Raw genomic sequence first — 13,694 nt, 5'->3', positions numbered from 1 at the left:
GTGGGGGGGGGGGGCACTGGGATGGGACTGGCCATTGATGTTTACAAATGGATCCTGGTACAAAAAAGATTGAGAACTTCTGGACTAGATGACCTTGTGAGGTTCCTTCCAGCTCTACTTTCGTATGATCATAAGGTCACGAACCAGTTAGTATGGTTATCAATAGCAAGGCCCCCTGGGGTAATACAGCTAGGCACTGAGAACTTACCTTGCTTTGTGTGCCATCAGAACGTGATAACGTGTGAAAAAGTATGCATTCTACTAGGCAGCCTCTAGGGCTTACCATGATACATCTGCTGGGATGGGATGGATTTGTCATCTTGCTGCTTGGAGAGGCCTGAATGCTTGGCTTTATCTGTATCTTCTCCTCAGGGTGCAGAATCCTTACTCAGTCCTATCCGGCTGGCTCAATCCTCTCTTGTGGTCCCAGTGAGAACAAAGAAGCGTTTTGTTTTCCCCCCACGTGTTGAAACAAAATATACAACTCCACAAGAACGTGAGAAGAAAATCAAAGCACAAGGGACTGTGATCCCTCATGAGGAACTGGAACGCCCTATAACTCTGGCCTGCACAGGTAGTAACAGAGAATTGTACTGGTCATCCTCCTAGAGGGTTTGATAAGGGATGTGGGGGTATAACCTATCTTATTCAGAAATAGGACCTTTATTGATCTAGTTCATCAAAAAGGGCTTTTCATTTTGTTTGCTCACTTTACATCCCCCTTTGGGAGAATAGCCCTTTTGCTTGACTTCTGGTTAGTTCTCAGGGAAAGTCCCAGACTTTTAGTCTGGGTGACAGAAATCCTGTGCCCAAGGAATGGGAACAGCATGGGTGGTGGCATGGAAAATTCTCTCTACAGCAGCATAACGTATTCTGATTTTTTGGGGCTTCCTCCAGGATTCAAAGTGTCCAATATCTAACCCAGTAGCTCTCAACCTTTTTAGACTTGAGGCCCCTTTGATAGGTGTGAGGCACCCCTCAGAAAATGCCATCTCTTAGTTTTCATTCATTTTTTCAGTACAGAAGAACAATAGAAAAATTCATCTGTTGCAAACACTTCAGAAAGACTGGAAGTCAGAATGGTTTTGACACTATGGATTCTTATTTGAGATCCCTGCTTTAATCTTAAGAGTCACATTTGATTCACAGCACCCTGGTTGAGAATTGCTGATCTAACCCATTCACTTGTAATCTATCAACAAGTTGTTTATTGGTTGGGGGAGGAGGTCACATGTTGTAGAACCTGGATTGAGAGCCACTCACTGAACACATTTCACATGGGCCACCAGAGAGCTGTCAGATGGCAATAGCCTTAGCTCAGAACCTGAGCTGGCTTTGAATTAGCACTCCACCAGTAAGAAGTTACCCTTCTCAATCCTCCAAACCCTCAATCCTGTTTATTTCTAACTTTTCCTTTATGATTTGGGATAAAAATATATTGAGGGAATAAATCTCTCCCTGATTGTCTAGTGTTTTATCTATTTGTTTTGTTCAGTAATTAATATTCCTTTAAGAACTTGTTGCTGCAGTGTTGTGCTCTTCCTGATATCTCTCTTTCTTTCCAATACAGCTTCTATTTTTGACCCTTACATCCCTCCTGAAGGTGATGCTCGCTTGTCTTCCCTGTCCAAGGAGACGCTGAAACAAAGGACAACGCAGCTCAAGCAAAGTACCATTTCACAATTAGCGTGCGTATCTCCAGCTCTGTTCACAAGTGGCTTCTGGGTGCCAGCAGTTCCACTCAGTATTTCTTACAACAATTATATGCCATTTTATTTTCCATCTTATCTCTTTTAGTATTTGAAGTGTCCCATATCAGTACTGTTCACTGCTGTCATGTGATGGCAGCAGATAATTGTGTAGAGGCCATTGGCTTTCTCATAAAAAGTATTTTATCCTCAGGTTGCCATCTGCTTTTTTGGTGTTCAGTCTCCTGATGGACAGGATTGAGGCACATGAGACTCCCTGTTCTTGTGTGTCATACAACAGTGTACAGGCCCCAGGCAGGATTGATGCCTTACTTCTTTACGTATTCTAGGGGTATTTCTGCTCCCAAAAATTTGCAGTCTAAATAGACAAGGCAGACAAGCATGTATTTTGGAGAACTGAGATTTGAGGAAAGCAAATTACTTGCTTAGTCAGGCAGGGAGTTGGAGGCAGAGGTGTGATTTGAACACAGACCTCCTGAGTCTCAATCCCAGGAGCTTCACCCAAATGCCAGCCTCACTCTTACTTTCCTTTTAGTTCCTGTGACCTCGGCTTTTAAAAGTAGAGTACTTTGATGGGAAACTTAACTTTGGGTATGGAACAACCCTAAGATTACAGTGAGTTAAAAGGTGCTGGGGAGGGGATTTATTGCATGTCAGCTGCTCTATGCCAAATATCTGTATGCCTGCTTTTGCTCTGTAGAACATGAAAGCTAAACAGGCACATCTTATCTCTCAGAGAAGTAAGGCCAATCTTCTGCAGTTTAATTTTCAGTCATTGACGGGTAAGACGAGGCCCACAGTTATGGAATAGGTGGGATGCCCAGTAAGTCCCTGCCTCCTGTTGCTGTTAATTTGTCCATGCCCTTGATATGGACATGAGTTCAGAGCATGAATTGTAGGGCAAACCACTAAGCCTGTGCTGTATTGTCGTGTTGCGTATGGTGAATGGTTATTCAAAATCATAGGATAGAGCTGAGTCATAGCTTTTCATGAGCACAAGGGCACCTTACATCCCCCTGGGTCTGGCCAGGTGGGTGGTGCCTGCGTGGCCTGCAGAGGGGACCTGCTGCCCTTGCTGCGCCCCCCGAGAGGCAGTGGCATGGGGCGGTGGGTGGTGGTGCTCCGTTCTCGCCTTCCCGTGCATACCCCCTAGCCCCTTTCCAAGTACTTCTGGAGGTATGTGTACCCCCAGTTGACAACCCCTGCCTTACAGTATCAGGGAGTTTCTGATAGCTTCTCTTGGAAGCTGGGGTTAAATTGAGTGGTGCTGTCTAACCTGAGGGGCGTGAGGGATTCTGCATTATTATTTGCTTGGGGCACTGTATTTGCTTGAGATCCGTGTTCTCTGTGGGTTTAAGTGCAACACTCTCAAAACTTTACCTACCCTTGTCTTCGCAGCATACGGACGGTGAAACAATATGATCCCAACTTCAGAGCCAAAGCCTTCCCAGAGATGGCGCAGGAGATATTTATTGAAGCCCACAATTGCCTAACCAAGTAAGATTCCTCCTGCATGTTTGGTGTCAATGTGAAGGATCTTCCTTTGCTCTGCATTCTTGTCTCATGTTTCTTAGTGTCTCCTGAGTTTTTTGTTTTCCTTTTAAGCTCTGTCTTTCCTTGCTGCTACTTCCAGGAACAAGATGAGGTGTAAGTCACAGTGGCAGGCCAAATACTCTAATTGCAGCCAACAGGAAATTGAAAATACATATTGCCTCTGGTTTCCAGAGGTGCTGAGCACCTGCATACCCCACTGAAATATTTGAAATGGAACTACTTGGATCCTTTGGAAATCAGGTTGCTGAAAATTGATTTGATCCTAAATATTGCAATGGAACATTGATATATGCTGCTTTCTAGAGATTCAACACAGTGTCTTTCAGAACTACATTTTAGTTAGAATTTCAAGCATTAATGTAGCAACTTGAGTTGAATGTGGTACGTGTCTTTCATAGCTGCCTCTCAGGCATGTTTAAATTTGCACTTTCTTCTTCCTCTGAAATGACAGTCCAGTTCTCAGCCCTTTGCGTTTATTGGTGGATGTTTTGGAAAAGGCAGATTGCCAGAGTGGATCTCTTTTCAGTATGCACATTTTGGTAACTTGATGTATTTTCACTTGCAGTTTTAACAAGAACAAGCTTCATTCTTTGGTGACTGAACGCTGCTACCCGGTAAATAATTTGTCTGGATATTAGTACATCCTTGAAAAGGGAAGGGATCTTTAGAAACCATTTGATGTCTGAACAGTGAGCTGTCTCCTTTTATTAATGTCCCTGATAAAGGCAGAGAGATGAGATAAAGCACAGCTCTAACTGGGGATTAAAGAACAGATACTTCACAGCATATGGTATATATTCCTTATTTATTTCTTCAGGGGGAAGCATAAAAGTCTTTGTAGATGCATGAGTTTGGGAGCTGATTGGAGTTAAAGGGTTGCTACTTTGCTATAGGGCCAGAATTTGTTCTTAAAAATATAGTTCAATGGACTTTTTTTTGTGGGGCCCACATATAGAGCTTGCTTCTCCCCATGAAGAGGACTCCTTGCTTCCCTGTTGATTTCAGCAGGCTCCAAAACACCCAGCCATTCATTCAGCTCTGTCACAGTAACTGCGACTGGGTTCTTTGGTCAGTCAAGGAAGCTAACAAAACCGTGTTAATTTCTCTTCCAATGAATATCTCCTGCGCCATCTCTAGGAGGATGCAAAGGGGTTGATAAGAAGAACAAACGAATCAGTTGGGAAAGCCATGTAGTTTTTGCTTTCCTTGAGAGGCTATTGAAGCAATGGTAGGGGACAACATAACTTAAACGTTGTATTCTTTTAAAGTTTCTCTTTACTTGATCAAAGAGAGATTGTTAGCTGTTTTAATCTGAAGTCAGGCAGATGGCAGGGTAGATGTGCACTTTATAGACCAACTGGATCAGAGATGCATAAGCAGCTCACTTCATCAGATACTATGTGGCTCACAAAAGCTTTATGCATCTCTGATTCACTTTAGTTTGTATGGTGCACTTCTTCTTTGCTTTCTGCCTTTACTTGGTCAGTAAGAGAAATACTTTTTGTATCACTGTGGGAAACAAAGAGCCCTTTAGGAAGCTCTGGTGAGATTGCTTTGCAGCAGCACTCAACACCACTCCTAAAGGGCCTAGGAATCTTATGCTTCTGCTCTCTGTTGCTGCCCTCTTCTCCATATGAGCAAAAGAAGAGCCCTAAGGTAGGAGGCAGAGCTTACCTCTCCCTTGACCACTGGAGATGATTGATCAGCTAATCCTCACACTGATCAGTGACTTTTTATTCCCTCTCTGGTAGGAAATGGTACATGGGAACAGATACAAGACCATCCGTTGGAGCTTTGTGGAGTCGTTGGAGCCTCCAAGGACCGTTCAAGTCCGACATTTCGTCATGGTGAACAAAGGCAACCTGTATGGGCAGGTGACAGTGCGCATGCACACCCGACAGGTACAGTCTCAGTGTGCATGGTGTCTCCTTGCCAGTTGTGCATGGATGTCTGCATGATGAGTTTCTTGGTTTTCCCCACAGACCTTGGCGATTTATGATCGGTTTGGACGGCTAATGTATGGTGCAGAGGATGTGCCAAAAGATGTTCTGGAGTACGTTGTATTTGAGAGGCACTTGGTCAACCCTTACGGCTCTTGGCGGATACATGGCAAGATAGTGCCCTCCTGGGCTCCACCAAAGGACCCCGTTACTAAGGTAATAGCTCTGAGATCAGGCCTGCAGTTTTGTGCTCTCTGAACCATGTGATACAGCAGTCTTTTGTGCACGACTGACTAGGGATGTTGGTTTTGCTGAACTTTCTGCAGTGAGATGTGGGTAGGTTTGTCTGCAAGCAGCAGCTCTTATGGACAAGAGACAGCCCATGCAGGAGGCTATTATAGGACATGGTTACCTAGGGACTGGATTCCATGTTTCAAGACATCCCCTCCAAGCCTAGTCACTCCTATCATCATAGATGGGTCTGATATTCTGCTCTGTTAGAGTTCTTCTGACTGGTGGCAGTCTGCTTTCCCAGGTGCATGGGAGTTTGGATCCAGGGCTGTGGAGCTTCCGCAGTTGGGCAAATGCTAATACATGGATTGAGGCAGACAAGGTTCTCTGGGTGAATCTGATATCTTTTATTAAACCAACTTAAATATTTGGAAAAAAAATTTTTTAGCAAGCTTCGGGTTTAAAAACCCTTCATCAGGCCAAGGAAGCATCTACAGTTGGTGTGTGCTCTTCCATCCAGGCAGACTGGTGCAAGGGCTGCTGCTGCCTTGCCTTCACTTATTGCTGCAGGAAAGAGAAGGAGCCATAGCAGTGCTGTGGATGCACCTCACTACAGTGGTTTCCTCTTCTGGTGGGAGGGCTGTGCACTACCCTAATGCTCTGCTTGCTGTTCCATGTTGCCTTGAAACTGAGGTCCCTGTCCCTCTGCTTATTGGGTGCAGAGTCACCCTGTGGTCAGCTCACTGCCAGGCTAATCCTATGTCTTGGTTTTTCAGACGGTGATGATCCCTGGCCCAGCCCTGGATCCCTTACAAGAATTTGATGAGCTCCAGCATGAAATTCCAAAGCCTGAGCAGATACAACGATACAAATAATGGATGAAGGGCATGGGGGCAGAGAGTGGAAACGCAGTGGGCTGGAGATGGGACTGCTTCCCAGCTGTGCTATCAGCAAGTAACATGTCTCTAGGTTTGGATTCCACCTATGTGCATGTGCCATTGGGGGAGTCCCTGCAGGGCTACTTGGAGCAAACAGAATGCTGTTCAGGGGAGATCTTCTCCATACCTACCACACACAGTTCAATGAGATGTTACTCAAACCTTGTTACGCTTTGGAGACCCAGTACTTCAGGATCCATCAGCGTGCAACCATCAATGCAGGAGCTGACTGTACATCATTGGCAACAAAAGCACCTATGGGCTGGTGTGCAAGACTCTCTCTCTATACCCTTGTTGCCTCCTTATCTTAAGTGAAGCTTTTATAGTAGGCTTATAGTGATGGGGCGTGGTCACCCCTGAACACCCTGATCCTGAATGCCTGTTCTCCTTTCTTAATCTGTCCTCTTACTCCCCAAATCCTCATAAATCTGTGGGACATCAGCAAATGTATTCCTAGGTCAGATGTTGGAAACTGGCTGTAGATTGTCATCTGCTTGTCCTGTCAACACTGAGGTGATTGTTCCCAAGAAGTCTGTAGCATTGTGTGTGTAAAATAATAGAGTAATTGATTCTAAAGTTGTTGGTGTGTAAGTTGCCACTTGTTGCTCAGGAGGAAGTAACTGCTGTTGTGTCTATTTCTGGAATCTGTTTGACTGATAACCTGAAATTTGATCATGAGATATTGCCAGAAAGTGGTTGTGGCAGGAGTAATATACCTCATATAATTCACATATCTTCACTCTTATAAAAGCATCACAGCATCATTTCTTTGTAAGACTGCCTGACTGTACTCTTGCCCTTCTTTGAGCAAAGTAACACATTTTCTTCCATTTCTCCCATCAGGTGTATGTATTAGGGGCCTTTTAGCTCCTTCCTCTTGAGACTGCTTTTCTGCTAGCTTCTCCCTGTCTTCCTACTATGCGTTGGCATTCTGCTAAAGCTGATCTTATGACTGTAAAACCCCATGATGGGCCAGTCAGGTACTGAACACACCAGAACAGCCAGGCTACAACATTCTCTTTTGTAGGTAAAAATTGCCCTGGTAGCCACACTCAGAAAGCAGTAAAGCAAGCTTCATGGTTTAAATCAGCCATATATCTCCTATTCTAGTTGGTTTTCAGACAGAGGAAGAAAAGGGCAAGTGAGTCAGGGCATGGGAGAGGAGAATTATAACTTCAACCACTTGAACTGTTTCATCTGTCCCCTCTTTTGCAATAAAAGGAAGTTTAAACGGGGTTAGATTTAACCCTGAATAAAACTGGATTATATTACTGTGGTTTAACTGCAGTTACTGTGGGATAGGAGTGGACGTATGAGCTAATTAGAGGGGATCAGTTGACGTACCCTTCCAATTAATAAGTTTCCCCCTGCCGTGAAAATAGTAGAATCGTAGAACATTAGGGCTGGAAGGAACCTCAGGAGGTCATCTTGTCCAACCCCCTGCCCAAAGCAAGACCATCTTCAAATAGATCATCCCAGCCAAAGCCTTTGTCTAGCCGGGTTTTAAAAACCTCCAAGGATGGAGATTCCACAGCCTCTCTGGGTGACCTGTTCTGGTGCTTTACCATTCTGCCTCATGAGAAAGTTCTTGCTAATATCTAACCTAAACTTCCCTTGCTGCAACTTGAGACTATTGCTCCTTGTTCTGTCATCTGCCGCCACTGAGAACAGTCTCGCTTCATCCTCTTTGGAACCCCACTTCAAATAGCTGAAGGTTGCTATTAAATCCCCTCCGTCTCCTCTAAACTAAATAAACCCAGTTTCCTCAGCCTCTCATAAGTCATATGCCCTTGCCCCTAACCATTTTTGTTGCCCTCTGCTGGACTGCCTTCAATTGGTCCACATCCTTTTTGTAGTGGGGTGCCCAAAACTGGACACAGTACTCCAAATGTGGCCTCACCAGTGCTGAATAGAGGGGAATAATCATTTCCCTTGACCTGCTGGCAACACACCTACCAATGCAGCCCAGTATGCCAGTAGCCTTCTTGGCAACAAGGACACACTGTTGGCTCACATTAATTTTATTGTCCACTATAACCCCTGGGTCCTTTTCTGCAGAGCTGCTGCCCAGCCAGTTAGTTCCCAGACTAGCAGTGAATAGGGTTCTTCTGTCTTAAGTGCAGGACTTTGCACTTGTCCTTGAACCTCATGAGATTCCTTTTTGGCCCAATCCTCCAATTTATCTAGGTCACTCTGAATCCTAGCCCTACCCTCCAGTGTATCTACTCTCCGCAGCTTGGTGTCATCTGCAAACTTGCTGAGTGTACACTCAGTGCCAACTTCCAGGTCGTTGATGAAGTTACTGAACAAAATCAACCCCGACCCCAGGACTGACCCCTGGGGCACTCCACTTGATACCGGCTGCCAGCTAGACACTGAGTACCACCTTGCAGTGTATTCATCCAGTCCATACTTCCTTGGCTTACCTGTTGGAGAATGTTGTGAGGGACTGTATCAAGAGCCTTGTTGAAATCAAGGTACACCACATCCACAGGTCTCCCTACATCCACAGAGCCAGTCATTTCATCATAGAAGGCAATCAAGTCGGTCAGGCATGACTTGCCCTTGGTGAATCCATGCTGACTGTTCCCAATCACCTTCTGTGGCGGGCCAGTAGGGGGCACTCTTGTGTCGAGCCACCCACCTCACTGTGCCCGACCACCTTCCAGGCTCCGAGTGCCTCCCTAGGGGGGCCTTGCGTCCGGCTGACCCCCTTCCTGGAGCACACTCACTAGCCTGGGGGTAACGTAAGCTGCCACCACCCTGAGAAGGGACTCTCTCGGCCCTGTGTCCTTGGGGAAACAGGCCTAATAGTCCTACGCCTATGGGTATTCAACCCAGTACAGGCACTTGGGGCACTTCCCCAAGTCGGGGGCCAAAAAGGAAAGTCTCCCTTAGTCCGCAGACCTAAGGGGCCTCTTCGGCATAATTTAGACCCACCCCTCAATAAGTCTCCTACACCGGTCACAAAGGAGAACTTTATTGATTACAGGGGGTAGGGTGAAAATAGGGTACAAGATAGAGCAATATCGTAGAAATCCCCTAGAGCAAAACAGTCTGGCTGAGGTAGCCTTTTGATCACACATCTGAGTTACTGCCAGCTATATATCTAACTAGATCTTGAGTAGCTTACTCACAAGCATCATCCCGAGGCTGTTGGAGATTCCCTCTGGAGGCAGGCCAGTCCTAGCTCATGAGTTTTGGGGGAGAGAGCCATTTTCAGATGGTAAAACTCCTCTCTAAGTCTTGAGTCCCCCGCATGGCTGCTGCCCCCTCCTCCTGGGCAGTCTTAACTTATATAGCCCCTGTGATCTCATTCACCTGGTCCAATGGAGGCCAGCACCTGTTGGCTGTCGGCCAACCAGTTAGAAATACATGAGTACTTGCCAGGCAGACTCTAGCCCACCAGGTAGATGCCCCTCACCCAGGTAGCTGATACCAGTCGTATGCAGAGGGAGCAGGTTTCCCCCTCCCTCAGGAATGTATCCAGCTCAGGTTACCTAAAGAGATAGGGTAAATGTGTGTCTCCTCTGCTGGGCCCATCCTAATCAAATTGTCACAGCACAGAGATTTTGGGGAGAAACAAAGGTGGCTTCCTGCCACACCTTCTTCTCCTTCAAATGCTTTGAGAGATTACTTGAGGATCTGCTTCATGATTTTTCCAGGGACTGAGGTGAGGGTGACTGGTCTGTAGTTCTCTGGATCCTCCTTTTTCCCTTTCTTGAATATGGGCACCATGTTTGCCCTTTTCCAATCATCTGAGACCTCTCCCAATCACTATGAGTTTGCAAAGATGATGGCCAGTGGCTCTGCAGTCACCTCAGCCAACTCCCTCAGCACCCTCTGGTGCATCCCATCCAGCCCCATGGACTTGTATATGTCCAGCTTTTCTAAATAGTCCCTAACTTGTTCTTTCACCACTGTTGGCTGCTTCCCTCCTCCACAAACTGTGCTGCCCAGTGCATTAGTCTGGGAGCTGACCTTGCCTGTAAAGACTTGAGGTGAAAAAAGGCATTGAGTACTATAGCCTTTTCTGCATCCTCTGTCACTAGGTTGCCTCCCATATGGAGTAAGGAACCCACGCTTTTCCTGATCTTCCTCTTGTTACTGACATACTTGTAGAAACCATTCTTGTTTCTCTTCATGTCCCTTGCTAGCTGCAACTCCAATTGCACTTTGGCCTTCCTGACTTTATTTCTGCATGCCCAAGCCATACTCTTATACTCCTCTGTAGTTGGTTGTCCAAGTTTCCACTTCTTATAAGCTTCCTTTTTCTGATTCAGCTTACTGAAGAGTTCCCTGCTAAGCCAAGCTGGTCTTCTGCCATACTTACTAGTCTTCCTGCACATTGGGATGGTTTGTTCCTGTGCTCTCAGTAAGCCTTCTTTAAAGTACAGCCGGCACTCCTGGATTCCTCTCCCAGTCAGACTGGTTTCCCAGGAAATCCTGCCCATGAGTTCCCTGAGTGAGTCGAAATCTGCTTTTTTGAAGTCCAGGCTCCTTTGTTCTCCATTCTTCCTTTCCTCAGGATCCTGAACTCAATCATCTCATGGTTGTTGTTGCCAAAGCAACCATCTAATACTTTCCCCACCAATTCTTCCCTGTTTGTGAGCAACAGGTCAACAAGAGCGCGGCCCCTAGTTGGCTGCTTCAGCACTTGTCCCCAGCACTGTCCAAAAACATCCGGGATTGCCTGCGCGCTGTTGTATTGCCCTCCCAGCAGATGTCAGGGTGATTGAAGTCCTCCGTAAGAATCAGGGCCTGTGATTGGCAAACTTCCGCTAGCTGTTTGAAAAAAGCCTCATCTACCTCATCTTCCTGCTCTGGTGGTCTATAGCAGACACCCACTACAGCATCACCCTTGTTGCTCTCTCTGACCCTAACCCAGAGACTTGACAGGCCTATCTCCAGTTTCACACTGAAGCTTTGAGCAATCATATGGCTGTTTTAAGTGAAGTGCAACTCCCCTTCCTCTTCTCCCCTGCCTGTCCTTCCTGAACAGTTTGTACCCATCCATGACAATGTTCCAGTCATGTGAGTTCCCACCAAGTCTCTTATTCCAATCACGTCATAGCTCTGTGACTGTGCAAGGACTTCCAATTCTTCCTGCTTGTTTCCCAGTTTCTGTGCATTCATGTACACTGTGGGCACCTAAAGTAACTAGTCAATTGCCCCAGTTTCTTAGGAAAAATGAGACCACCTCCTCTCTTGCTCCCTCTTGCTTGCTTTTCCTCCAGGTCATCCACTTCCCCACCTAACTCAGGGCTTTGGTCTCCATCGCCCAGTGAACCTAGTTTAAAGCCCTCCTCAACTAGGATAGTGAGCCTGTCTGCAAAGGTGCTCTTCCCTCTCCATCAGATGGATCCGATCTCTTCCCAGGATTTCTTCTTGGAACATCATCCTGTGGTCAAAGAAGCCAAACCCCTGCTGGCAACATTACCTGCATAGCCAGGCGTTGATCTGCAGGATGTGTCTGCTCCTGCCCAAGCCCTTTCCCTTGACTGGAAGAATTGAAGAGAATATGACCTGAGCCCCAGTCCCTTTCACCCTTGCATCCAGAGCTCTGTAGTCACTTTTGATCTACTCAGGGTCTCCCTTGGCAGTATCGTTAGTGACCACATGGATGAGCAGCATGGAGCAGCAGTTAGAGAACCAGATGAGTCTTGGTAATCCCTCCATAAGATCTCTGATCTGGGCTCCAGGGAAGCAGCAGACTTCTCAAGACAACAAGTCAGGTCAGCAGATGGATCCCTCCATCCCCTGCAGAAAGGAGTCTCCAACCACCACCAACTATTGTTTCTTAGTGGTGGCTGTCATGATCCTTCCCAACTTGGGGAGGCCTGTCCCGTCCTCTTCCACCAATGGAATGTGCTCCTCATCCTCTGTTGCTAGGGCTCCATATCTGTTCTTTATATGAACTGTTCCCCCCGAATGGGACCAGGTGGAGCTGAAGACTTCTGCTTGCTGACAGAAGTCACAAGCTTCCAACTTCCACCCTCCTGGGAGTCCATGTCCTCTCTCTTCTCTAGTGCTGCCTCTGGCAGTTCTTCCACAGTCCTGGAGGTCTCCTTCAACGTCGAATTGATGAACTCATGGTGGAGGACGTTTCAGAGCCTCACTGCCTCTTCCTGTAGCTCTCTTGCTTGTTCCCTGAGAAACACTACCAGGAGGCACCACTCACACCACAGGCACTCTCCAACCATGGAGAGAGTGGTTCACCTGGCCACCACTGCAAAGAACCTGCAAGCTGCAGTCCCCACAGTGCCAAACCTGGACCTGGATAGAAGCCTCGATGGTGAATGGTCAGAAACCTCATAGGTAGGCAGTAGCAGTGGCTCTGGCATTGCGACATCCTCAAGCCATTTCCCTGGGTTTCTTAATCTGCCTCTTCGGTCTTACTGCCCTTCTTCCAAGCACACATTCCCTAGCGAACTTGTTTGGAAGCTGGCTTGTTTACTGGTCCTTGGCCCCAAAGGGTTCCTATTTCCCTGCTTCCTAACACTAAACTGAAAGGCTCTCCCCTCAAGGGGTGGGGGGCAGCAAACTGACCTGCAAACTGCTTGTCCTGTTTTCTCTGTGATTTTTTTTCAGGGGGTTGGACAGAAACAAAGTGTGATACTTGCTAGGGTTTTTCTGGCTCTTAGCCCTCAACATCCTCCCATTAGTTAGCCAGAGTTTGAAACTTGAGCACTTTTCCAGTTTTGGCAAAGATGCTGACACCTTCTTTCAGTTTTAACTCTTTAAAGGTGAACAGTGTCAGAGAATCTTGCAGACATTACCTGCAATCTGTGACAAGCACATGGCAAAGGAGAGTCTTTTGTAATCTATGCAAGAAAGACAAGAGGGTGAGGTGGGGAATGGAGCAGAAGGGGCCTGCCTTAAGTCAGATGCGGCAGATCAGTTGCAGAACTGGGGTTTAAACCCAAAGTCTCCTGATACCCTGTCCAGTGCCCTGTTTGCTAGGTAAGGAGTTAGCAACCTATGGCCCATGGATTTGTTCCAGCTGGCAAAGGTCTAGCTCAGCCCAAGGAAGCATAGGGGGGATAGGGTGGCAGAGACCTGTGCTAAGTTGCCTGTCCCTTCTGCAGCACTATCCTCAGCAGCTCTCCCTGTTGCTCTCTTGTGCCTGGGCTTCCCTTCCCCTTGGCAGTGAGGGTATCTGTAGCAAGGGTAAGCACAGGAGGCTTGAGCTTTCCTGGAGATGGATTTGTGGGTGCAGCAGGGTTGCCAACGCCTGTGCAAGACGATGCTCTCTAGTAATGGATATTTGTCAGTTGCACCGACTGCTGTTCATACAGAAGCTCAGTGTCCTTTCAGGAAAA

General features: G+C 46.8%; 1 protein-coding gene across 1 annotated transcript in view; it reads left to right on the top strand.

The window, feature by feature from the left end:
* The window catches only part of MRPL45 (mitochondrial ribosomal protein L45), an 8,532-nt gene extending 1,580 nt beyond the window's left edge, over nt 1-6,952 (top strand). Inside the window, exons 2-8 of the mRNA XM_019507790.1 lie at nt 373-574; nt 1,571-1,688; nt 3,108-3,206; nt 3,829-3,877; nt 5,015-5,164; nt 5,246-5,419; nt 6,211-6,952. Of these exons, the coding sequence (XP_019363335.1) occupies nt 373-574; nt 1,571-1,688; nt 3,108-3,206; nt 3,829-3,877; nt 5,015-5,164; nt 5,246-5,419; nt 6,211-6,309 (891 nt within the window). The 3' untranslated portion in view covers nt 6,310-6,952. The remainder of the gene's footprint in view (nt 1-372; nt 575-1,570; nt 1,689-3,107; nt 3,207-3,828; nt 3,878-5,014; nt 5,165-5,245; nt 5,420-6,210) is intronic.
* Nucleotides 6,953-13,694: the final 6,742 nt, after the last annotated feature.

This window comes from Gavialis gangeticus, unplaced genomic scaffold, assembly GCF_001723915.1.
Source record: "Gavialis gangeticus isolate Ggan-Ray unplaced genomic scaffold, GavGan_comp1, whole genome shotgun sequence".
Lineage (NCBI taxonomy): Eukaryota > Metazoa > Chordata > Crocodylia > Gavialidae > Gavialis > Gavialis gangeticus.
Note: the sequence above shows the minus strand (reverse complement) of the source record. Positions and strands in the feature narration are given on the sequence as shown.